Source organism: Candida tropicalis (genome assembly GCF_000006335.3).
Source record: "Candida tropicalis MYA-3404 genomic scaffold supercont3.1, whole genome shotgun sequence".
NCBI lineage: Eukaryota > Fungi > Ascomycota > Pichiomycetes > Serinales > Debaryomycetaceae > Candida > Candida tropicalis.
Genome location: NW_003020038.1, coordinates 2,078,828 through 2,104,418, shown reverse-complemented (window position 1 = coordinate 2,104,418; position 25,591 = coordinate 2,078,828). Strand labels below are relative to the sequence as shown.

General features: G+C 32.9%; 11 protein-coding genes across 11 annotated transcripts; 2 read left to right on the top strand and 9 right to left on the bottom strand. All coding sequences in view use genetic code 12, as the record gives it.

The window, feature by feature from the left end:
* Positions 1–211: 211 nt before the first annotated feature.
* On the bottom strand, positions 212–3,172 carry CTRG_00930 (uncharacterized protein; the record flags this gene model as incomplete). Its single annotated transcript, XM_002546102.1, has 1 exon — positions 212–3,172. The coding sequence occupies one exon, from the start codon at positions 3,170–3,172 to the stop codon at positions 212–214; it is 2,961 nt and encodes a 986-aa protein (XP_002546148.1).
* Positions 3,173–3,421: 249 nt separating this feature from the next.
* On the bottom strand, positions 3,422–4,558 carry SHP1 (protein phosphatase regulator; the record flags this gene model as incomplete). The annotated part of the gene is made up of 1 exon (XM_002546101.1): positions 3,422–4,558. One exon carries the CDS (start codon positions 4,556–4,558, stop codon positions 3,422–3,424), a length of 1,137 nt encoding a protein of 378 aa, XP_002546147.1.
* Positions 4,559–5,150: 592 nt separating this feature from the next.
* MET6 (5-methyltetrahydropteroyltriglutamate-homocysteine S-methyltransferase) lies at positions 5,151–7,454 on the bottom strand (the record flags this gene model as incomplete). Its single annotated transcript, XM_002546100.1, has 1 exon — positions 5,151–7,454. One exon carries the CDS (start codon positions 7,452–7,454, stop codon positions 5,151–5,153), a length of 2,304 nt encoding a protein of 767 aa, XP_002546146.1.
* A 1,858-nt stretch (positions 7,455–9,312) lies between these two features.
* URA5 (orotate phosphoribosyltransferase) lies at positions 9,313–9,969 on the top strand (the record flags this gene model as incomplete). Its single annotated transcript, XM_002546099.1, has 1 exon — positions 9,313–9,969. One exon carries the CDS (start codon positions 9,313–9,315, stop codon positions 9,967–9,969), a length of 657 nt encoding a protein of 218 aa, XP_002546145.1.
* A 92-nt stretch (positions 9,970–10,061) lies between these two features.
* On the bottom strand, positions 10,062–10,907 carry SEC65 (RNA-binding signal recognition particle subunit; the record flags this gene model as incomplete). Its single annotated transcript, XM_002546098.1, has 1 exon — positions 10,062–10,907. The coding sequence occupies one exon, from the start codon at positions 10,905–10,907 to the stop codon at positions 10,062–10,064; it is 846 nt and encodes a 281-aa protein (XP_002546144.1).
* A 940-nt stretch (positions 10,908–11,847) lies between these two features.
* On the top strand, positions 11,848–12,714 carry CTRG_00925 (exosome non-catalytic core subunit; the record flags this gene model as incomplete). Its single annotated transcript, XM_002546097.1, has 1 exon — positions 11,848–12,714. One exon carries the CDS (start codon positions 11,848–11,850, stop codon positions 12,712–12,714), a length of 867 nt encoding a protein of 288 aa, XP_002546143.1.
* An 80-nt stretch (positions 12,715–12,794) lies between these two features.
* Positions 12,795–15,395, bottom strand: CHO2 (phosphatidylethanolamine N-methyltransferase; the record flags this gene model as incomplete). Its single annotated transcript, XM_002546096.1, has 1 exon — positions 12,795–15,395. One exon carries the CDS (start codon positions 15,393–15,395, stop codon positions 12,795–12,797), a length of 2,601 nt encoding a protein of 866 aa, XP_002546142.1.
* Positions 15,396–17,620: 2,225 nt separating this feature from the next.
* Positions 17,621–19,015, bottom strand: DBP2 (DEAD-box ATP-dependent RNA helicase; the record flags this gene model as incomplete). The annotated part of the gene is made up of 1 exon (XM_002546095.1): positions 17,621–19,015. One exon carries the CDS (start codon positions 19,013–19,015, stop codon positions 17,621–17,623), a length of 1,395 nt encoding a protein of 464 aa, XP_002546141.1.
* A 114-nt stretch (positions 19,016–19,129) lies between these two features.
* CTRG_00922 (uncharacterized protein) lies at positions 19,130–19,537 on the bottom strand (the record flags this gene model as incomplete). Its single annotated transcript, XM_002546094.1, has 1 exon — positions 19,130–19,537. One exon carries the CDS (start codon positions 19,535–19,537, stop codon positions 19,130–19,132), a length of 408 nt encoding a protein of 135 aa, XP_002546140.1.
* Positions 19,538–19,843: 306 nt separating this feature from the next.
* On the bottom strand, positions 19,844–20,230 carry RPC19 (DNA-directed RNA polymerase core subunit; the record flags this gene model as incomplete). The annotated part of the gene is made up of 1 exon (XM_002546093.1): positions 19,844–20,230. The coding sequence occupies one exon, from the start codon at positions 20,228–20,230 to the stop codon at positions 19,844–19,846; it is 387 nt and encodes a 128-aa protein (XP_002546139.1).
* Positions 20,231–20,594: 364 nt separating this feature from the next.
* CTRG_00920 (uncharacterized protein) lies at positions 20,595–23,780 on the bottom strand (the record flags this gene model as incomplete). Its single annotated transcript, XM_002546092.1, has 1 exon — positions 20,595–23,780. The coding sequence occupies one exon, from the start codon at positions 23,778–23,780 to the stop codon at positions 20,595–20,597; it is 3,186 nt and encodes a 1,061-aa protein (XP_002546138.1).
* Between the last annotated feature and the right edge of the window lie 1,811 nt (positions 23,781–25,591).

The following is a 25,591-nucleotide window of genomic DNA, read 5'->3' as shown; positions in this document are numbered from 1 at the left end:
TGGTTTTAGAAAGAGTGCTAAACTTATGAGTCAATCTTGAAGAGAACTGAAAAATTTCCCGTGAAAATTTTCTGTCGTCTGTAAGTAAACGCAAGTTGCAATTTCCGGGATATAAGCAATTCTCCACGATGATGCGAAAACACCAAATCAATATAATATACAAAATAAATACATAATATCTATTATGAGTGTGTATATACAAGAATGCATTCTATAAATATAATGAGGTGCCATAATTTTCATCTTTTAATAAACATACTCCATTTATGGAATCAACCTCTATAATCCCGTCACATGTTAATTTACTACCAATATGTATTTCATGTTTCTCCGTTAAGACTTCAATCTCAATACCAAAATCCACACAATAGCATTGACAAATTGTTCCTGCATTAATAGTTTCACCCACACGAGTGACAATGCATCGGAATAATCTCGATTCTCCAATAACATCCAACTTTAACTTAACTTGCTCTAACCATCTCAATGTCCAGTATTTTTTGTTAAATCTCCCAACGTAGTTTGCCTTTGTACTACCTTTTCTAATCACTCTCATCTGAGATTCTATTTGAGATTCTGTTAACGGCCCCTGAAGTTCATATCCGTGTTGTTTTAAATCAATAAATTTCTGCATTGTCAGTAGAAACCCACAATCCATACTCAACTTACGAGCAAGTAATTCATGTTGGTAAAAAAGTAACTGATATTGATTCAAGATTGCCTCACCTTTAGTGAAAACATCAACAACATTAACAAAACCTTTCTTTAATCCCATTGGTAAATTTTGCTGTGCAGTAGTTGTTTTCGTTTTTGGTGATAAATAGTTCTTTGACACAAGATTTCCTGGTAGGGATATATAACCATGCTGGTCTTTGGCTATAACACTATGATGATAGTTTTCTGATTCATATGGAGGAATCAATAAATTATCATGTGTTACCACTACTTTATCCATATCATAAATTGTGGGTTCGATAGTCTGGTTCTCATTGATTATTGGAATACTGTATTGTGAGCAATATTCACCTACCAATGCACCTGCAAACAATTGCAACTCTCTAATAAAAAAATCAAATTTTGGTGATGGTACTGGTGTATCACGAACAATCCATGATTGAGAATTTGCAGATTCTTCAATTGTCAAAGCTGATGCATCTGTTGGAACAATTTCCTGATTTGGGCTGATATTTGCAGCACCAGAATGTTCTCGACTTTTGAAAAAAGACTTCATAATACCATTAATATAATTGATATTGTGAATGTCTGCTTTATTCAATTGGACCTTACCAGATGAATTCGGACTTTGAGTACGTCTTAACAATCTAAATATTGGACTTTCTAATTGACCCGATAAACACTTTTCAATTGTTTCAGTGTCAAGAATTTTCACATTTAGATCAGAAATGGAATCAAAACTAACATATACTTTATCTTTGAATGATTTGAATGGATCACCTTCGTGAAAATTAAACTGAAATGATATTGTCATACATGTTGCCTTCGAAATAGGTCTTCTTTTCTTTGTTTCCAACCCATCATCCCACAAATTATCAGTAGTTTCGGTTTCATACTTTTGGAATTTCCTAGATTCTACAAGGTTTGCTGGAAATAAATCACCAATGGTTTTACCACCCATCAATTTGGTTAACGATGATGAGTGGGTAGAAAGATTATCAAAAATGTTTTCCATAACTGAACTATTTGGTGGTATTATGGTTGTGATATCTGGTATGTGGATGTTTACCACATCTTTTCTTGCATTGATATTTTCCAAAGATATAGCTAAACGAGAACTAGATTTGTCTCCATCTATTGGTAATCCATAAATAACATGATCTTGATAGTATGTCTTTTTGGATCTCAAATGTTTGAAAAAGTCAGTAGAATAACCCTCAGCTTGTAGATTAGACCATAGATCGTTATCTCCGGAACCAGAAATCAACCCCAGTGACAGTAAAATATCATTGCTATCATTTAATACATGAATGTCAACAAGGAAATTATAAATCTTTCTTGATGATAACTCATCACTAAATACGGACAACTTTTTTAAGCTCTCCATTATTAATTCATGAGGATATACTAATGCAAATTTTAAAACATCAAGAATGTAAGCCATATGTCTACCTTCATAAACTTCCAAGAATGAGCTTAATTTATCTACCGGTAATTGTTTCAATTCATCAAGGAAACTCTCCATGTCATCTCGTGATTCAACTAATTCAACTTGTTCTATGAATTTTGATATTGACATCCATATAGGAGAAGGTGTCACAAAATATTCCGATGTACTATGAAAGTTGTTTGAATGACCAGTGAGCACATTTGAAACTTTATTGTTACTTAAATAATTAGGAACAATCCATTTAGGTGAATCGACTAAACTCCAATGTATCGCAAGTAATAAAACACATTGATTATAAAATGAGTTTCCTATCTTAATAACTGTCGTTTCCTTAAACTTTATGGCATCAATGATGTCAATTAGTGTAATTGAATTCATAGTATCTCCAGTAAATTGAGAATAAACACGATCCAATTTAGTATGTAGTTCCTGTTTGAGTTCCAATGCATCATCAACAAATGACCTTATAAATTCCACTGCTTGAATCCTATTTGTGTCATCTTCATCATATCTATTATTCACAATTTCATGAAAGTTTATCGAGCCTTGTGGGAGTAGGACACGATATAAATGAAAGTTCACATTAAATGCAGATACATCAATCAACTCATTATCCGATGTTAATACGAGTAGTTTATTATACCTTTCATCAAATCGTGATAAAGCTTGTCTCACCACTATACCAAGTTTTGGCTTCATATTATTAAGTGATGTCACTTCGACTATTGAGCCTTCTTTGGGGATACTATTTTCATTTCGATCTATAATGCTTTGAAAATGATCTGGTGGGGTATCCATATTTTCAAATGGTTTCTTAGAAGCATTATATTTGTTAAAATATGAACAAGGATTAACAAACTTCAGTCTATTACTAAAATACTCCTTAAACTGGTTATCTGGTGTAGGAGTATTTATATCATTTGTAATGTTGTTTTCAAGGAAGAAATCCTTTGATGGAATAGATGAGTAGTGTCGTAGTAGTGTTTGGGTATATCGTATCCGAGGAACTTTGAACCTCCTTCGTAGTAGTAAAAGAAGATCTGACATGGAGTTATTGGTACTATGAAACTTATGGAGACTTCGAAAGAGACTTCTTTCTCAACACTGGATGATTTTGTTCAAATACTGTTGCAAATTTTTCTCCAGTTGGATATTTCTCTGTCCTCACAGTATATTTTTTTTCCCGCTTCATCGTTCTCGTGCTGTCCATAGTGGTGATGAATAGAATAGCTTGAAAATTTATTATCGTTACAAAGAAAAAAAAAAAACCTACAAGATCCCTATGTATTTTCACTTCTATTTCCATCTTTGAACAATGACGGCATTCTTCAATTTAGCATCAGCTACAGTAACATCTTCACTTTCTTCTATTGGTTTGACTGGGAATGCATGACTTAAGGTGAATTCTCTACCAGGTTCATTATTAAGTTCATGAGTTTTAACAAAATCATAAACTTTAACAATGGAATCGGTAGAGTTGAACTTATGTGATGTTCTTTTCCCACTTGCAAATCTTATTTGAACAGTTGCATCACCTTCACCTTGGTCTTCTTTTGGCTTGCCATTGTCTGTTACTTCAGTTTGTGGTTGGACTGGTGTAGATTCTTTAACAAGTGGCTCTCCAGGAACTGGACTTCCTAATCTATGACCTGATCCATGATAACCGCCGATTTTTCTTTTTGGTGGGGTCCAATCTTCATCAGTTTTTTTAAACACAGAAACATCAACATCTTGACCAAACTCAACATCTAATATCGACATCGGAACTCTTCCTTGATTTAATTCTTGTAATACAGTTGCATTGCTAGGATCATCATATCTGTGCAATGGACCATCTCCAACAGTGAAGCCTTGCTTCCAAAAGGTAATTTCTCTATTGACCTTACTTGGTCTAAATCTCTGAGCATTATCATTTGGATCTTCAACAATTTGACTTGGTTCATTTCCATCACCTAATTTGAATCCCTTTCCCGAGAATTTTAAACCTGATTGTTCATCATCATTTTCATGTCTAGCACTTGGTCTATCATCAGGTTGTTGCATTTGTTCTCTTGCCTTTTGAAAAATTTGATCAATTATAGAACGGTCATTCTTCTTGTCCTTATTTGGATCTTCAACTTGTAATCCGGATTTTTCTCCACCAGTGAAAAAGTTGGTATTTGTTTTATCATCTTCAGAATCATCGTCTTCATTATTCAAATCTCTAAATGTTCTAATTCCTGATCCTCTGGCTCGAGATGAAGTCGATTGTGATTGGTGATTTTGACCTGATGATGTTTGTTGTGTTGGCTCGTTGTTGGCATAAAAGTCTTCTACGGCTTCAACCAAATCACCATTGTTTCTCAGTAAATATTGTTCCGCAAGGTAAGTTGATGAATTGGTAATTGAGACAAACTCAGCTATAATTTGTTGATCATGTGCACTTTCAGACATGTTTGTTGGTTATAACGAAGTATTAAAAGAAGAATTGGTAAAGAACGTGTTTCCGTTTTCAATCGTGGTGAAATTATTTTGATGGCAACCAATATTTTTTTTTTTTTTTTTCGTTCTGGATTTTTTCTTTTCGGTTTGTCTTTTTGTTTTCGGTTCCCCTGTGGAGTTTAGTGGCAACACGAATATTGGAACAACAGACAAACTACAAGTACAGACATGGTTTAAACTGTTATATACACAATGTTTATTGAAACAAATGATATTCCTATATAAAACAGAATAAATATATATATAAACTAACCGATGTTGAAATCCCAAAATATAAAAAATAGTAATAAAATACAAATATGTAAAAAAAAAAATCAAGAAAATAATTAAAATGCTTCAGATCATTTCAAATCATCTTTTATACAATAAAAAACAATCAACAATGAATTGATCCAGATGCCATTATAAAAAATAAAAATCAAAAAATAAGTTTCATAACAAATTGTCATCATTAAAAAAAAGAATTACATTAATGTTGAATAAAATGTAATTTTGGATTAAAAATTTTCAAATCCCCCTTTTTCTGGAATAGGTAGAATCAAATTTAGTATTTGGCTCTGAAGTCTTTGGCAGCATTAACCATATTGGTCAAAGATTCTTTAACTTCTGGCCATCCTCTGGTCTTCAAACCACAATCTGGGTTAACCCAGAATTTAGAAGCTGGGTAGACCTTCAAGATTTCTTCAATTCTAGCAACGAATTCTTCCTTAGATGGAATTCTTGGGGAGTGGATATCGAATAAACCTAAACCAATGTGGTTTGGATATTCGGAGAATTCTTGAATGTAGTTTGGATCATCCTTCTTGGAGAATTCAATGGAAACAACATCAGCATCCAAAGCTTTGATATGGTTTGGATCCAAATCAGAGTAACAGAAATGGGAATGGATTTGAGTAGAGTTTTCAACACCAGAAGTAGCAACTCTGAAAGATTGAGCAGCCCAGTTCAAGTAGTCAGATCTTTCTTTACCAGCTCTCAATGGCAAACCTTCTCTGATAGCAGGTTCATCAACTTGGATAACAGTAATACCAGCCTTTTCCAAGTCGTTAACTTCATCTCTCAAGGCCAAACCTAATTGCAAAGCTTGGATCTTACCAGAAACATCATCTCTTGGGAAAGACCATCTCAAGATAGTAACTGGACCAGTCAACATACCCTTCATTGGTTTAGAGGTGATGGATTGAGCGTAGACAGATTCTTTAACAGTCATAGCTTTTGGTCTGTCGACATCACCAACAATAATTGGTGGTCTAACGTATCTGGAACCATAAGATTGGACCCAACCGTTGGTGGTGAAAGCAAAACCATTCAATTGTTCACCAAAGTATTGAACCATATCGTTTCTTTCTGGTTCACCGTGGACCAAGACATCCAAACCAATTTCTTCTTGGAATCTGACAACAGTTTCAATTTCTTTGTTGATGAAAGCTTCGTATTCTTCAGCAGTAATTTGACCTTTAGCGAATTTGTTTCTGTTGATTCTGATATCTTTGGTTTGTGGGAAAGAACCAATGGTGGTGGTTGGGAACAATGGCAAGTTGTATTTTTCCTTTTGAGCAGCCAATCTTTCTGGGAAAGCAGACTTTCTGGTAGCCAAGGCTTCGTTGATGGTGGTTAATCTTTCTTGGACCTTTGGGTTGGTAGTAATAGAAGATTCAGCTCTAGCTTTGATGGAAGCAGCATTAGCAGCTAATTCTTTGGCAACATCTTCACCAGAAACATTCTTAGCAATGGTAACAACTTCAGCCAATTTTTGGGTAGCAAAAGAGAACCAGTCCTTGATAACTGGGTCCAATTTAGATTCAGATTCCAAGTCAACTGGAGTGTGCAACAAAGAGGAAGAGGTGGCGACAACAACCTTGTCTTTACCAACCTTTTCAATGGCCTTTTGGACAGTAGCAGAAGCCTTAGCAAAGTCGGTCTTCCAAATGTTTCTACCATCGACAACACCAGCAGACAAAGTTTGAGCACCCTTCAAGATAGCAGCAACTTCGTCCAATTGTTCTGGAACTCTGACGAAATCAAAGTGGAAACCAGCAACTGGCAAGTTTTCAATAGCTTTCAAGTTTGGTCTGACATCACCGAAGTAGGTGGTCAAGATCAATTCTGGAACATCATCACCAACCAAAGCATCGTAAGCTTCTTGGAATTTAGATTGAACTTCTTCTGGCAAGTCCAAGACTAAGATTGGTTCATCAATTTGGACTTGTTCAGCACCAGCGGCTTTCAATTGTTGCAACAATTCTTTGTAAACTGGTAAGATTTTTGGCAACAAGGAAATTGGTTCCAAGTCAAGAGAGTCTTTGTCAGCTTTACCTAAGTACAAGTAAGAAACTGGACCCAAGACAACTGGTCTGGTTTGGATACCCAAAGCTTTAGCTTCGTTGAATTCATCAACTGGTTTAACACCGGCAGCAGTGTTCAATTTGAATTCAGTAGAGTGGGAGAAAGTTGGTCTGACATAATGGTAGTTAGAATCGAACCATTTAACCATTTCCAAAGCAGTGACATCAACAGCTGGTTTGTCATCAGTAGCTTTTCTTTGCAAACCTCTACCCATGGCAAACAAAACATCAATTGGAGCCAAATCGTATTTGGTGTATCTGGTTGGGATAGCATTGAACAACAAGGAAAGATCCAAGACTTGATCGTAGTAGGAGAAATCATTAGATGGGATGATATCAACACCAGCATCTTTTTGCAACTTCCAGTTGTGTTCTCTCAATTCTTTACCTTTAGCCAACAATTCTTCAACAGTGGCTTTACCTGACCAGTAAGCTTCGGTAATTTTCTTTAATTCTCTTTGGCCACCAATACGTGGGAAACCTAAAACAGATGATTGAACCATTGTGATTATAATGGAGGGATTATGAAAGTAGTTTTTCAATGATAATAAGAAGAAGAAGAAAAAGGAAAAAAAGAGAAAAATTAAAAAAAAAAATTGATTTCAGAGCAAGGGAAATTTCAATGATCTTTATACGAATTTTTTTCAATTTCCTTTCCTGACATTATTCAAGGATTGGATGAAAAAAAAAACAGAGAAGTGTGGGTGGGTGCAGTAATACAGTCTATACAATAGGGGAGTGGAGACACAAAATTCAACAAAAACGATCGCACCCATAGATTAGCTAAAGAGTGAGAACGAGAAGAAAAAAAAAATTTTTCACTTTTGTTCAACAAATGAAAAAATTTTTCAGAGTCAAATCAAAGCGCTTAATTCTCCACCCATACAATTAAAACGAAAATAGAAAAATTTTGAATTATCCAATATGAGCCATTAATACTTTGTGATGCAAAACGTGCAGCCAAATTAAAATCAAAAATATTCACATCTTCCACCCCAGAATGACTAATATTTGATTGGACACAGATCTCGATGGCGATAAAAAAAATTTGGTGAGCTACTGTAGGCGTGTCTTATTCACTGTGGTGCTCAAATAAATGACAATTCTTTTTGCCACATGTGTAGTTTGACAATTTATCATTAGACTATTGTTCACGTGTCTTCAGTTTATAAATTACACGATTGTTTGGTTGACAATTCCTCAAACAGACCAAACTAAAAATAAGTACTGAAAAAAAAAAAAATTGTGTGGCATACAATTTCACGTGCTCTGTTGCATATATTTTTTTTTGGTTCTGGATTTGTGCCAAAAGTTTGAGAGTTTATTCTTTACCAGCAAAATTTTCTTTACTATTGTGTAACTTATTTGGTCCTTTTCGCGGAGCTATACGACAGCCGATAACGGGACGTGAGTAATATTCGAATTACATGCCAATTGATGCTGTTTCGGGTAATCAACGGAGAAACAATGGTTGTCTTGATATGGTGTTTAATTTTAGGGTTTCTAGGTTCTGATATTAAACGACAGATCTGTCATTAGCAGCGTTTGGCAACAAAAACTATTTGAATGCTAAACTTGCACCCAATTTCTGTAGAAGATTGTTCATAAGTACGACGAAAACCAAAGTCCGCTGTGATAAAAAGAAATTTCAACGAAGATTTCTAGTTGAAATATCAATTACGATGATACGAAGATAGTAGCTGTTTATGATAACCGACTCATCTTGGAAGAAACCCAATTGATGTCCTTGAACTTACTACATGATTGAGATAAGACATGGTAACTAAATCAGAAAATTGGATTGTTAAAGAAAAGTAACCAGGATCCGATTTGTAACTACTCAATGAATACCTTTCAAGACATTGTATTGAAGCATACAATGAATCAATTGATAATGATATCATTAAGTCTGAGTATTTTTTATAGAAACGGTGCATATCCATAAATATTTGACCCGCCGTCATAACATATACAATAATTAGGTTTTAAATATCTATGGAGAATATTCTTCTTCAACTTTTCTTCTAAATTTCGTCGTAGATTCCTTCCAAATTTGAACAAAAATTATCACTTTCATGAATTGGTTCAAGTCTATAAAATATTAATCAGATTAATGAAGCAATTAACATTCTATCTAATACACGTTGATATATACTCCCAATGACCTAGATATACTTTACTGTTATACCCATAGTCAAATTGGATTCACGCACACGACCTCTTCGAGATTTTTAAAAGTTTTTTTTTTTTTCAATAAATCTAAAATCCATCAATTAAACCTATGTCTTCTTCTTTTCCTCTTCCTCCTGTTCCTTCTCTCTCCTCTCCTCTCTCTTGTAGTAATCTCTTTGAATATCATCAATGTCATCATACCAATCTTCATTCTTACAATTAGCTCTTGATTCTCAAGCTTTAAAATTTGGTAAATTCACTCTTAAATCTGGACGTGAATCACCATATTTCTTCAACTTGGGATTATTCAATACTGGTAAATTATTATCTAATTTAGCTACTGCTTATGCTGAAGCAATTATTGCTAGTGGTATTAAATTTGATATTTTATTTGGTCCGGCTTATAAAGGTATTCCATTAGCCGCCATTACTGTTTCTAAATTGGCTGAATTGGATCCTGAAAATTATGGAAATGTTGGATATTCATTCAATAGAAAAGAAAAGAAAGATCATGGTGAAGGTGGATCAATTGTTGGATGTGCTTTAAAAGATAAGAAAATTTTAATTATTGATGATGTCATGACTGCTGGTACTGCAATTAATGAAGCCTTTGAAATCATTGGTAATGAAAAAGGTGAAGTTGTTGGTGTTATTATTGCTTTAGATAGACAAGAAACTACCGGTAAAGATGGTGATAAATCTGCTACTCAAGCCGTTTCTGAAAGATACAACATTCCTGTTTTATCTATTGTCAGTTTAGGTGAAGTTGTCAGTATTTTGAAAGATCAAATCAGTGAAACTGATCTTAAATCTATTGAAGAATACAGAAGTAAATATGGTGCTTAATTGCTTACATCTTGCTGTCCAAAAAAGATAGAAAGGAAAAAAAAAACATTGTTCGTACATTAAATTAATAAAACTGATATTTATAAGAATAATCAACCTCTTATTTTCATGATCTTCTTTTTAGGAAGTTTAGGAACGTTTTGTTTAGTTGCAGCTGGGGTTTCTGGTTCTGGATCATAAATATGCTTTGTCATTGGGTGTTTCAAAGTCAAACTAGAATGCACAGGAACTATAGTATTCATTTTATAACCTTTAACTTTAGGAATTTCTTCAGGAGTAAATCCACTTTGGAATTCTGGTGGATAAGGAACACCACTTTTAGAACCAATAGAATCTAAACTTGTTGGATGTTCTGCCAAATATTCAGCAATCAAATTAAATAAAACTCTTTTATTTTTAATTTTTGGATCAACAAGTTTACCACCATCAAAAACAGCTTTATATAAAACCTTAACTCTTCCTGGATTACCATAATCTTGAGGATGTGATTTATCCAATTCTAAAAATACAGGTAATGATAATTTTCGACAAGCTTCAGCAATTGTAGTAGCCAATGGATTTTCCACAGCTCTATCAATACTAACTCTTCTACCTTCATTATGAGAACGATTCATATCGAAATAACAAGGATATATCATTTGAAATTGATCAAATTGTTTCTTTTCTTCTTCAGTAAATGATCTTGGATCTCTAATTCCACTACTTTTCTTAGTAGCTGCAATTTCTTCTTGACTTGGGATAGGTGGCATTTGTCCACCCATTGGAAGATTAGGAAATAATGGTGGTTCTGAATCTTGTGAACGAACAATTTTTGGTTCTGGTCTTTTAGGAGCAACAGGTGTTTTTAAAGATGGATCAAATTCAGCAATATCCATATCCATGTTATCGATGTCATCATCATCGACTTCTTCCAATACTGGTCTTCTCGTATTTGACATTATTATTATCTGCTGTTGTTGTTGTTGGTCTATACTTGTTAGTCACGAAGAAAACTTGATGTTGGGCTGAATATTTCGTAGTGGCTAGGCAAAAAGAAAAGAGAGAAAAAAAAATTCTGGTAAAAGAAAACTGAATAAAAATCGTTGTAATGCTTGACTTCTATTTGGGGTATACATAGAAAAGTGTAGATATGAATTATTTTCTGATGAAGATGTAAAAGATAATTAATTAAATGAGATTATATTAGCCTCTAATTTAAGACAAAAGGCAACCAATGCTTACCTGTAGATGATGATTAACTCATATTTTCAAGATATAATCGATGTGAAATTGAACTACACACGCACTAAAAAGTCGTGTTCAAAACAGAAAAAATGAAATTTTTGCTCTGATTGCACTATAAAAGGAGAGTACAATAATTTAAGAAGAAAAAAATGTTAACGAATAATTAGCCATATTAAGCGTAAATTGGGTTAATGAATCGGATGTCCTTGTCACGAAATATTGCTGTGAGGGAAACCAAACACGAGAATATGCTCGTCGTTACTAACATTTTATCAATTCATCTAGCATTTTTCAATTTAGTCTTTAAGTAATATACATAATTGTTTATTATATTTTGTTTCATAGTCTACACATTTGTAGTTGTACTCTAGAAATTATCATTACAAACCTCAATATACCATCAATGTTTATTTAAATGGAGATATATGACCTAATGATTTCCTCTCACCTATTATAAAACCGTAATCCCATGGAGGTTGTACTCTTTCATACTTGATTGTTCCACCAACATACCAAGTCTGCTTCCAACGATCAACTAACAAAAGAAAAAAAAAAAAAAACTAACATCTCTAGTCAAACCTTGCAAACCTCATCTCAATAATATTATAAACAAACAACAAGCAATATCCCTAATAATCATCTAATAATACAACCATGAGTGATAGAAGAAGAATTTTAGGACCTTTAGGAATGATCCATCCAAACATTCCTCATACCCAACCATCTACTGCTTCTACTACTAAATCATCATCATCAATTCCATCATTTTTCCTTAAACATTCAGTAATAACAAATGCAAATGGATCAGCATATTTAGAAATTAATAATACTATAATTGAAGTATCTATATTTGGACCAAGACCAATTAGAGGTTCATTTATAGATAGAGCAACATTATCAATTGAATGTAAATTTCTTCCTCATATTTCACCACAACCTCAATCAAATATTTTTAATGATGGTTCAAAAAATATTAGAACTGGTATGACTAATGTTGAACATAAATTAAGTAATTATTTAGAAAGTTGTTTTTTACCTTGTTTAGTATTGGAAAAATATCCAAAATCAACTATAGACATTCAAGTTTCTATTATTAGTGTTGATAAAGAAATGTTAAATGATGATGATGGAAGAACAAATAATGATAATTCAAGTTTATTATGGTTATGTCAATGGATGGTATGTTGTTGTAGTTTAGCTTTGGTTGATTCAGGAATTGAAATGAGAGATATTGTAAGTAGTGGTCAAGTTAGATATACTAAATCAGGTAAAGTTTTAATTAACCCAATTGGAAATACTACCAATGAAAAAGAAGAAGATGATGAAGAAGAAGGTGTTGATGCATTGGTTAGTTTTATGAATTTGAAGAATGATGAAATTGTTGGAATTTGGTTTGAAAGTAATGATGATGAAAAAGTTCCATTGGATGAATCACAAATGGAAAAATTAATTGAAGAATGTAATAAAATGTCAAAGATTGTAAGAGCTAATATTAATTCCTATTTGATTAATTCAGTCTAGATAAATTCACAGTAATTTGTAATATATATATATATATTATTTAATTGTATTTACAAAAAGAAGAAAGTTGAACTTCCGTTCTATAAATTTTTCTTTTCAGAACTATTGAAAGATAATTCTTGTAAAACTTGTTTAATATCAATGAGTTTGTGAGCAACATCACTGATGGATAAATTATCGTTATTCAAGAAGATCCTGTAGTTGACATTGATTTGAGTGGATTTAGAGATCAATGAACTAAACAATTTGTAAACCTCAATAACATTATCAGCTTGATTTGCAATTGGTGCAATAGATTCATTGATTGATTTAATATCAATAATCTTATCAAAAATTTCAGTTTTCAATTGTTTAGAAAACTCTCCTGCTTCTGAAATATCACCTGGAACGTCAATATCAACACTCTTGATTTCAAATGGTTCTGAAATATAAGCAACATCGTGTTTACCATCTAAGTGATATCTAAATTCGTAGACACCTTCTTCCCAGAACAATTTTTCCTTTTCAAATGTGAAAACTCCTTTGGAATCAGTACAATAAGTCCATCTACCAGCAGAAGAAAGAATAGTTTTATTTCTAGAATAGGAAGTCTGAACAATCTTGTATAAACCAACCCAATCACGAATAGAATGCGTGTTACTAGGTGATTGCCATGAAACAGTAATTGGGGTACCAATGGTAGTGTATTTCAATTCATTTGATTCTTTCAATCCATCAATACTCAATTTATAGTTAGAATTAGCAAATGATAAATTTTGAGATAATTCAATCAATTTTTGTTGAGACAATTTAGTAGTTGAGTTTCTTAATTCTTTGATAAAGTTATCCAAAGAATCACCTAATGAAGTACCATTGGCAACACCCCCTCTTCTTTTTGGATCATCATTGCTCATTTTTCTTTGAATGACATCTGGGATTAAGTGCTTCTTAACGGTTTTGGTAACACCTGAGTCTCTGTTGACTTCTTTTTCACCATAAATTCTAATCATGTGGATCTTTTCAATAAAATTAATTCTAACGAAATTGTTGACCATCCATAAAATACAACAGGTTAAATTTTCAACAGTTGGATGAATAAGGAAAACTCCCATAACACCACAAACGCCAAATATTTGTTCTGGATTGTTCAAGTAACGATAAACACCAGCTTGAGTTAAGTTCTTGATCGATGATTGAGATTTTGGAATAAAGAAATCACCATAGAACCAACCAAAGTAACCAATCAGATCAATAATAGACAAGTTAATCCAACTTTGAGTGTAAATCAAACACAATCCTAAGAAAAGACGCAAATAGAAATAATCAGTAACCAATGAAGAACCAGTACCTTGTAAGAAGTAACCAAGATTCAAACCAAATAATGAAGAATATGTCAAGTTAATCAAAGAATTGTACAACACAGCCCAATTATTTAATGATTTTTCAATTGGAATATCATTTGAAAGGGACCACTTGGTAAAAAATTTGAATTGACTTTGCAAAATCAACAATATGTTGATTGATAATGATTCAAACAATTTAGTAGCCACAGTTAATACAAACAACAGCTTAAGGGATTTAGCAAAAACAGGAATAATTAAACCGTAAGTTAAACTCAAAACTAAATTGATCACATCACTGGCTCTCATCCAGTTGAAGTTATACAACCCAACTAAAGGTTTCAAATTATCAAAGTTCTTCAAATCTTTCAATTTCAAGATTTTGATTAAATTGATCTCATTCTTGGATGGACCATAGATTTTATCAATATGTGGATTTTCAATGTAATGCAAGAAAATCATTTGCAAAAAATGACCAAAGATGGCAGTTAACAAAACAATGTAACTTTTAGAAATCAAAGCAAAACCATAATAACCAACATAACCAACAGAATACATTGGATGAGGGAACATTTCAAAAACTCCATCAAAGATCAATTCTTCGTTATTGATCTGTCTGAAAAAGAAATCGCCCCAATACCAAGCATAGTCTTTGATTGTGTTGTGAGCATTGACTTTAACCCAGTAATTGAACAAGATCAAAATAGAGCCTCCAACTATTCTGGACATGGTTAACCAACTTGGTTGGTTCTTGATAAATTGATAGTCATTATTGATTGAACAAGCATAAACAACACAAATAAAAGTAGTAAAATCCAGCATCAAGATCAAATCAACAAATTTTCTGAAAATCAACCAAGTGTTGAATTCAATAGGGTAAGAATTGATATCATAAGCATCACCTCTTTGACTTTTAATTTCACTTTGAACAAGTTTAGCCAAAAAATTCTTATTATTTTTGTCAAACAATTTATACTTGATGGCCCACTGAACTAACAAGTGATCATTTGATTGATGCTGCAATAACCAACCAATACCAAAATTATAAGACAATCTCCAGAATATATAAAATCCAATAAAAATAGAAATTCTTAAATTGTTATTAGGAATCAAAAATACCAATAAATTGGAGAATAGCAAGCCCAAGATGATTAATTCGAAATTTGATTTCTTTATAGTTGGATCAAATAAAGTCTTAACCATATCATGAGTTTCAGGAACAATAAAAGTTTCTCCTGAGAATGTGATCCCCTTTGGACCCTTTGGTTTATTTTGATGACCCGAATCACTCATAGTGCTGGTTTCAATGGCAGATGTGTTTAATTCAGAAACTGTGGATCTAGTTTGAGTTAAAGACGGCATCTTCTTTTCGAAAAATTTATGCAACGCGAATACGTCAGCCTTTGCTTACTCTGTGTGTGTGTGTGTGTGTGTGTGCAGCACCTAAAAAAAAAACGGTTGAATGTGCGGCACAGAAGAAAACTGAATGTCAGATGATACCGAAGGACGGATTTGAATAAATCTAAGACGATATCTAACTATAATGAAATCAATGATGAACACCAACAGTAGCTGTATGTGATGCAATTGATAAATATAACACTTCTAGACAGATTGAATAAATCAAATTGAAAACAAAAAATGAAAATTTTCTATTCAATTTCTGGTTTCCTTTAAGGGTAAAGACAACGGATACAGCGTATAAATAATAATACCTAAGAAAGCAAAACAAAAATAAAAGTCTTGTGATGCAAACAAATTTAAGATTTAATAATATTGTGGGTCTGACAATTGGGTTTTATTTCTCTTGAATAATACCCTCTGATTGGATGGAACAAGTTTATAAATTGATCTGAGTCAATGATATAGCAGTATTTGATCTAATTGATAACTGTAAAATGAAACAAAAGGTCCCGTGTTGCAAATCACCTGTAGTGAAATATAAGAAGAGAAGAAAAAGAAAAAGGAATAGAAATCAAATGAAAAATCTTTGTTGATGTAAACTGAGTCAAACCAGATTACAATCTCCAAAACCGACACACGATCAGATCCTATTCGCCGAGTTTTTACAACAAGAGCAGGATTATATTTTCATACACGTCTTTTTTTTTTGTCTTTCTGATCCCCAACATTTTTTTAGTCAATTTTATTTTTTTATTAATATTCGAGGCTTAAAAATTTTTTAGATTATGTTGCCAACTTTAAAAAAAATAATGAAAAATAATTCGCATGTGATTTTTTTCCAATAGTCACGTGACACATGGGAATATTTTATGAGAGGGGTTTTTTTCACCATTTTATCATCTACATGTACAACAATAACCAACAATTATGTTTACGCAAAAATTCAAAATATCAAATTAAATAAAACAATCTATAAAGCTAATAATAAGAAATAACAATCAAAAAAATACTATAAATCGGGAGACAATTGAGAATAATTCATTAGAATCTACGGTTACCACCCAATGGAGCCATGTTGGAACCAGTACCAGATGGTCTACCGTAACCACCTCTTCCACCTCTTCCACCACGGCCACCACCGTAACCTCTACCACCTCTACCACCACGGCCACCACCGTATCTAATATGACTTCCGTAACTTCTTCTGTCAAATCTTTGTAATTCTGGTGGAATGGTTTGGTTAGCTTCTCTCATAATCTTACATAAATCACCACCTAATTTGGAGTTAGCATCAGTGAAGAATGAAATAGCAGTACCAGTGGCACCACCTCTACCGGTACGACCAATTCTATGAACGTAATCTTCAATGTTACCTGGCATATCATAGTTGATAACATGAGTAATACCTTTGACATCTATACAATAATTATTGTTAGTAAAATAAATTCGATAATACAATCAACTGCTTTACTTGCTACCGATGAAAAGGAATTTAAATCTACAGGAATTTTTTTTTATAATGTAATTAATTATAGAAGAAGTTAACCATTGATGTGAATACTCATCACCAAAGGAATGTTTATTGAAAGATTATTCTATCATTGAAAGAACTATATAGAAAATATCAAAAACAGAAAAAAAGAAAACTTTCATCATTATTATATATATAAAAAAAAAACACATTCTCCATTTTTGTTTGTTTGAAAGCTCTGGCTCTTACTTCTTTTGATTGCAATTCATAAACATGATAAAGACTTAATCACAAGTCTCAATGCATCAATTGCAAATATCATTTCTTCCAACGCCATCTCTGAATAGATTAACAATGATATTCATTTCATTGTCATCAGGCGTAATCATTTTGAATGTAAACATATTTAATAGGCTGGATGCTTAAAACATTCAAAACTTGAAAAAAATAATGATAATGGCCATCACTCGTAATCAAAACAATAAATTCATAAAATGTGTAAATTCTTAGTCTTCTCTTTTAATATTTCGTTATTTTCTATCCATACGATGAATGTTATTCAACATTCATAATAAAGTCTCTCTATTATTCTTTCACATTCCAATAAACAATGTTTTAAAAAAACTTCTTCTCAAAAAAAAAAAAAAAAAAAAACCCATACTCGTATTGATATAGGAGACCAGCTCCTATTTAAATCCTTTCCTAAAATTAATCAACAAGTTAAACAGTTAGTAAGTTCTAAAGAATAAATAAAAAAAGATTCTTCATGAACAAAAAAAAAATAATACATACCAATACCTCTAGCAGCAACATCTGTTGCAACCATAATAGAAGTTTTACCTTGTCTGAATTCATTCAAAACCCAGTCTCTTTCACTTTGGTCTTTGTCACCATGGATAGCTAAAGCTGGCCAACCATCTGATCTTAAATAAGTAGTGATTTCATCACAGGTTCTCTTAGTAGAAGCGAAAACCAAAATCTTGTTATCCTTTTCATTCAATGCAGATTCCAAGTGTTTGACAAGTCTGTCTCTCTTGGAAAATTCATCAATAACTTCAACCAATTGAGTAATGGTGTGAGAAGCAGCCAATTCCAAAGAACCAATAGTAACCTTGATTGGATCTTGCAAGTAATCATTAGCTAATCTTTCAACTTCTTTTGGCCAAGTAGCAGACCACATCAAAGTTTGACGATCTGGTCTAATTTGATCAACAATTTTTCTGATTTGTGGTTCAAAACCCATATCCAACATACGATCAGCTTCATCTAAAACCAAATAAGTAACTCTCTTCAAGTTGGTCTTACCAGCTTCCAACATATCAATCAATCTACCTGGGGTAGCAATACAGATTTCAACACCTTTATTCAAGTCTCTGATTTGTGGACCTTTTGGAGCACCACCATAAACACAAGTGTTTCTGATTCTAGAAGATTTACCAAATTTAGAACATTCAGTTTGAATTTGAACAGCCAATTCTCTGGTTGGAGCCAAAACCAAAACGATTGGACCATCTCCATATTGTAATTCTGGTTGAGCATTGATATGAACAATGGATGGTAAACAATAAGACAAGGTCTTACCAGAACCAGTAGCAGCAATACCAACCATATCTCTACCACTTAAAGCCATTGGCCAACCTTGACATTGAATAGCAGTTGGTTTTGGGAAACCCAATTCTTTCAATTCACTCAAAACATAATCTGGGAAACCAGCTTCATCGAAACTGGTAATTGGATGTGGGATATCTCTACCTTCAATAGTCATTTCATTTTCTCTTCTAAATTGATCAATTTCTCTATCAGATCTACTGGCAACATTTGGATGTTCGGTATAGAAATTCTTTTCAAATTTTGGTAAGGATTCCAAATCCCATTGTGGAGCAGTTAATTCTTGTCTTGGGGCATCGTTAAATCTACCACCACGGCCACCACCAAATCCTCTATCATTGTAACCACCTCTGCCGCCACCACGGCCACCAAAACCACCATCTCTGTTACCACCACCGTAACCACGGCCTCCGCCATAGCCACCTTGGTCTCTACCACCGTAGCCACCATTATTGTAGCCACCTCTATCGTTTCTGTATCCACCGTTATTATATGACATTATTAATCAGTTCTGTGTGTATATCTATAAGTCTTTTTAAAAAAAACGATTTGTAAGAATAGTAAAAAAAGAAGGAAAATTTTTTTAACAAAGGGGGGAGAATACGATGAGTTTTTATATGTGCAATTTTTTTTTTACAACTGTTTTGAGATGCAATGCACACACAAAAAAAAGAAACAGCCAGAAAAGAAAAGAAAATTTTTTTCTCTCTCTCCTTTGTTCTGCTCGTCTAGGGAAAATATTAAAAAGAAAGAAATGCACTAAATAGGAAAAATTGATATACGCCGCAGACACGTTGATTTGATGTGATAGAGGATGAACACGATCAAAGCAGGTTGGTAAACTGAACAGTTGTATATGCACCGTTGTGACAATGTATGCGGTAGATATAGAGATATGACATAGATGATGGTTCATCAATTGCAGTAACATAGAGAAAGAAACCACCGAACAAGAAGAGATGATCTCAAATAGAGTGTTCGATAAGGACGAACATGGAGTCTTATTGAATTCTAACGCCATTGACAGCACAGAATTGTTAGAGGTGGAAAAAGGTAGAAATCACCAGAACGATGATCAACTTGATTTGCATAGAAAGCAGGTAATTTCTCTGACTATTGTTATGGTAAATTCCCAAATCATAACCATTTTGTAAAATTACTTCTCATATCTTTCGTTACAGAACTCTTCTTCCTCTAAGTCTACATTTCATAACAGTATTTAATCTTCAAATACATGTATTCTAATATATACGACTTCATTAAATAATCAAACATCCACAATCAAAATTTATATTGTAAAACGTAATTCTTCCTCTTTTTTTTTCAATTATGGTTCTTCAGTACTAAACCCACCTTTTTCCAAAGTTTCTTGAAATTTATCTTCAATAACACCACATAATTCAGATAAATTATCTAAACCCATATGAAAAGCTTCAACAGCAGTAATATTTCCATAAGTTTGAATTCTAAAATTTAATTTATTTTCACTTGGATGTGGTATAGAATATCCTACAAATTCAACTTCTGGATTCTTCATTATAATATATCTTAATGCATTACCTAATGTATGATCTTCATCAATAATTTGAAATGATGCTGATGTTCCATCTTCTGAGGAACCTGGAAGAAGTTTAATCTTATTAATATCATAAACTTCTTCTTGTTGTTGTTGACTAACATTTTCTTGATCTTCCATTGGTATATCTTCAGACATTGTAATCTAGGATTTGTAATATTATTGGTGTATTTGGCTTGTATTGAAATCTATCTTTGAATTCTTGATTTTCCTTTTTTTTTTTTCAGTTTTGTTCTTCTGTGAGATGGGTATAGCGATGGACATAAAAGTCGTGTACAACTCAAAATTGGTATTTTTTTTTAGTAGCAAACGGATATTCATTTACAACAATTACAAAAAAGTACATATATAAAAAAAAGACAAAATACACAAATGATACTAATGATAAAATAAAGTAATAATAATAATAATAATAATAATAAAAATAAAAAGACCTAAATAATGATTACAGTGACCCAAAATAATAATAATAAGAATAATAATAACGATAACCTAATATACATTAACCTTCCTTCTGTGTTTTCCCTCTTCCACGAATTCCTTTATTAGAATTCTTGTATAGATCTTTGAAATATGCCAACAATTCTTGATCTTCAAATGGTAAATTATTTGCAATTGTTTTTGTAAGGGTATTCAATGTTTCCAAATGGAACCTATTTTGATGCAGTTTCAAATTACCAAGTTGACTGAAACTTTTATCACAATTGTCCAATTTACATTCATATGGTTTCAAATTCTCATGAGTTAATTTATGAGCTGCAAGATTACCCTTTCTGTTGAAGGATCTATTACAAACATTGCACGTAAATGGCTTTTCACCAGTATGAAGTCTCAAATGAGTTCTTAAATTACCACCTTGAGTAAACTTACGTCCACAATACAGACATTCAAATGGTTTGTAGCCTATATGACTTCTTATATGCACCTCTAAATGGGTAGATTGAGTAAAATATTTGAAACAATAAGGACATTGTTGATTCTTGTTTTTTCTTCTCTTATGATGATGACTTCCATCAACTTCAGTTTCTTCATCATCTTTCTTGTGAGGCTTGTCAACTCCACCAACCAAACTAACAGGTCTAGGTAAAATCCCACTGTCCAATTCTGCTTTACTTCTTCCCAAACCGAAATTCTCCGGTGACGCCAATATACTTCCATCAGGAGCTTGTTCAATGGTATTGGTGATCCCTTTTTCTCTTGCTTGAATTACCAACATCAACTGGTCAACTTTAGTAGCACCCAATAATGGACGACCATCTTCAGATTGTGCAAATTGTTGTGCCGGAACCAAGTTAGGATTACTTGGAGAACCCAACGTCTTCCCACTAACTGCACTACTATTAGAACTAGTATTTGATCCCTTTCTAGGTCTTCTAGTTCTCTTAGCAGGAGCCTTTTGTTGTTTCTGTTGTGGTGATTTCATTGGTGGTTGCAATTGCTGGCGCGGTTGTTGTTGAAGCTGTTGTTGTTGTTGTTGTTGAGGTTGCTGTTGCTGTTGCTGTGGTTGTTGCTGCTGTGGTTGTGCTTGTTGAGCTAAACCAACTTGAGGTTTGGTTGTTACAGCAGGTGGAATGAATTGTTGTTGTTGTTGAGGTGCAACCATTTGTTGTGCATAATATTGTTGTTGCTGCAGTTGTGGTGGCATTGGTTGTTGTTGAGTTTGAACTGGATAAATGTAATTACCAAAACTATTGTTCCTGTTACCTGGAAATTGTTGATGTTGTTGAGATGAGAAATTGCTATAGCCTAAAGATGGATTATAATTAGGATAAGCAGAATATTGATATTGATTTTGTGGAGATACAGGATAGTTTTGAAACACTCTCTGTTGACCTTGGCCTTGTTGAGGTAACGGTCTTTGCTGCTGTTGTTGTTGTTGTTGCTGAGATTGTTGCTGTTGGTAAATGTTTGTTTGGAAAGATTCATTCAATCTCATATTAGGGTATGCCACAGGAGATGCTTTTGGAGATTGTGGTTCATCTTGATATCTTGGAGATGTATTAGCTGATGATGTTGGCGAAACATTATCTTTATCTCTTGGGATATTCAAACTATTTGATTGCTGATGTTGTGATGTACGTGAACGTTGCTGATTTGGAGAATGAAGTTGCTGTTGTTGCTGTTGTTGTTGGTGAGGAGATTTCCTTATGTTAGGAGATTGTTTCTGTTGGGTTGGTGTGGATTGTACATTGATTTGAGGTGGTTGTCTTTGTTGTTGTTGTTGTTGTTGCTGTTTCTTCTTTTCAAATATATCTTCTCTTAAATTAGCATTAAGATTTGAGTTTCGTGATTGGTCAGATGAACTTCTTTGACTTCGTAGGGCATTTTGATCATTTATAATCTTCAATATGGAATCTCTTCTTTGTTGGTTACTCATATTTGAAAAACTATTAACATCAATGGAACCATTTGAAATCATATTCTGAAGTAACTCCGTTATACTATTGTTGCTATTATTATTATGATTATTACCAGCATCATTCCAGTTGGACAAATCAAGTGAATTACCTTTAGATTTATATCCACCAAATCCACCATTACCCATAAGTGCTCCACTTATGGAGAATTTATTAGAATCATTCTGCCAATTAAATATGTTATTCATACTCTCTCTATTCAAAAAATTTTCCAAATCTTCGACAGTAAAATCTTGAGTAGAAACTTGACGCGAACGCGAAGTTGGTGGCAATTGTGGAGCATTAGATGATGATGGTTTGTTGTTGTGATTGTTATCTTGTTTGTTTGATGAACTAGATGGTTCACTTATTGAGTTACCGTTTGATCCGGGGATATTTATCAATGAACTAAAAATACTATTAGATCTTGAAGTAGATGGTAATTGATTACTACCAGATGTACTTTCATATAAATGATCGCTGCCCTGCAGACGAATAGGAGGAGGTAATACAATAGAGTCTCCACGAGGCCTAATTGGTTGTTGCATGTATTGTTGTTGAGCTTGTAGTTGTTGTTGTTGTTGCTGCTGTTGTTGCTGCTGTTGTTGTTGAGGATTCAACAATGATTGTTGGTATTGTTGAAACTGAAGATGATTTGCATTTGTAGTTGAATTAGGGTTTATGGAAGAAGGTAGTGGAATTCCATGCTGCTGAGGATGGGGATGTTGTTGCGCCTGTGGCTGTTGATTAGGAGGATAGTTCATCATATTGTTTTTGAAATTCAAATAAGCAGTAGTTGATGAGTCTGAATCAGTAGCTGTTTGTTGTTGGGTATTGGTAAATATCGGACTTTTTAACTGATTAGATGTAGTATACGTAAAGTTGCTGTTATATGAAGGTGAACTAAAACTTGGCTGATGGTTATGATGATGGTTGTAGTTCTTCGATGAGGATAATGTATAAGTTGAGTTTTGTTGACTAGTGTTATAATCACCAGGTATACTATTAGTGTTGTTGTTATTAGTGTTGTTTAAATTGCTAAATAAAAATCTGTTGTTGCTATTATTATCATCATTACCACCTGAGGTTAAAGTGGACAAAGGAAGATGATGATCTTTAGTTTTTGGAGATTTTGTAGTAGATGGTCTTATAAATTGTTGACTAGAAGATGATTGTTGAATATGATGTTGCTGAGATTGAGTGGATGGTGATGATGAACTAGTAGGTTGTCTTTCTTGTTGCAGTTGTTGTTGTTGTTGTTGAAATGAAGATGAAACTGCTGTTTTCCCCATTGGAATTTTTTTTTTTCCTTTGTTTCTCACTGTCTCTTTTACTCCCACTGAGCTGTGTTGTTGTTGTTTTGTTTTGTCCAAAATTCACAAAAAAAAAAAATATATTTCTGTTGCGGGTTGTGGGTTTTTAGTGTGAGTGTTTTTTTTTGGGTTTGTCTGATGTTGTTTTGTTTTGTTTTGTTGCCTGTTGTCTATTTAGTGCCAATTAAGGAGTTAATGGAAGAGACAACAGAATTATCTTTTAGTATGAGTAGTACAATAAGAATTTAATCTAATGTAATATGAAGAATGAATGAAACAACAAAAAAAAAGGATTGCGGCAAATTCACTTTCCTGTTGTACAACTACTAAAAAAGATGACCACTTTTTTTGTTTTGTTTGTCTTTCTCGTGGGTCGGTTTTGGTTTGTCTGTGTCTTCTGTATTACACGCACACACTAAATCACGTAAATCAATTAAGGATAGACAACCAAAAATAAATCTAACTGATAACTCCCGAACGGATCGATTTCAAGATTGTTTATTACCCCCTTTATTTGAATTCAATAATTGGATTGGATAAACCCGGGGATCAATGATCTATCAGGAACAGAAACAGGAACACAAGTAATAATAGTAGTAACAGTAATAATACTCTGTCTTCCTTGATGGAGTTGATAATTGATATTTATCTTTCTTTTCAAAAATTTATTCAAAAAAAGAAAGCAAGTAAGATAGTCCGTCTCCTCTTGGTTTTTTTTTTTTTTTTGCTAATTGTGGTGGTAGTACAGAAAAAGGAATCTCTTAAATAAGTTACTTTTTATCTAAATTGATAGGGAACTCTTTTCTCTTTGATTTGACCCCTTCTATACTTTGGAATTAAAATCGAATGAGATTTAAAAGAAACTAAATGATATTATTGATGATGTGGATACTTTGTTCTTTTCTTTTTTGCCCTTGTTTTATAGGTAAATTTACTTCGTTTAATTTTTTTTTCTCTCTTTATACCTTTGGCTTTGGTTATATATCTGTAAGTTATCTTATAACACGAACGGGGGAAAGAAAAAAGAAAAGTCCTGATATATACACATATATATATATATTTGGAATGGTTAGAGTTATTATAATTGGTTGCTATATCTAACGGCTTATTTGTTTACTTTGAAAATTTCATGATTTTTGCTTAATCCAACTTGATCAGCTCTTCTACAATTACGTCAATGCTTTGGATTTGGAATGGGTTAAGAGTTGAGCAATCATCATTACATGGAAATATACCTTACTCCAAAAATATTATGGTACCGATGGAAATAGGTACTTTTATGTATGATTTATTATATCTCTATACTAATACTACTAATACCACTTCTACCATGCTTAACTACTTCTAAAACTAACTGCAACATTTTTTTTAGATTATCATACAATTATTGATGATTTGTGACATGGAAATTAAAAATAAAATAATCCTTAAGGAACAACAAACCGCTACTGACCATCACAATCATCATTAATAGTATATTAATTCTCCTCTTTATTTACCACCATGAATATATTGTTTTCCATAAAAAATGACCTATCATTGTATTACATCATAGTTAAGATAGACATACTCCCGTGCGCTACCCGAATTTTCCAAGATATTCTACAACGCAATCACTCCATCTCACTTAATGAAATGACCGAACAATCCATACTAAGAAAAAAAAACTAAAAAACAAAAAAATCTAGTCGTGCATAATTGCACAATCTCGGCTTATGCACAAAATTAATTGATTTTGTGATATTGTAATATGAGTTTCATTTTTTTGTTGTTGTTCTAGTTTCATCTCA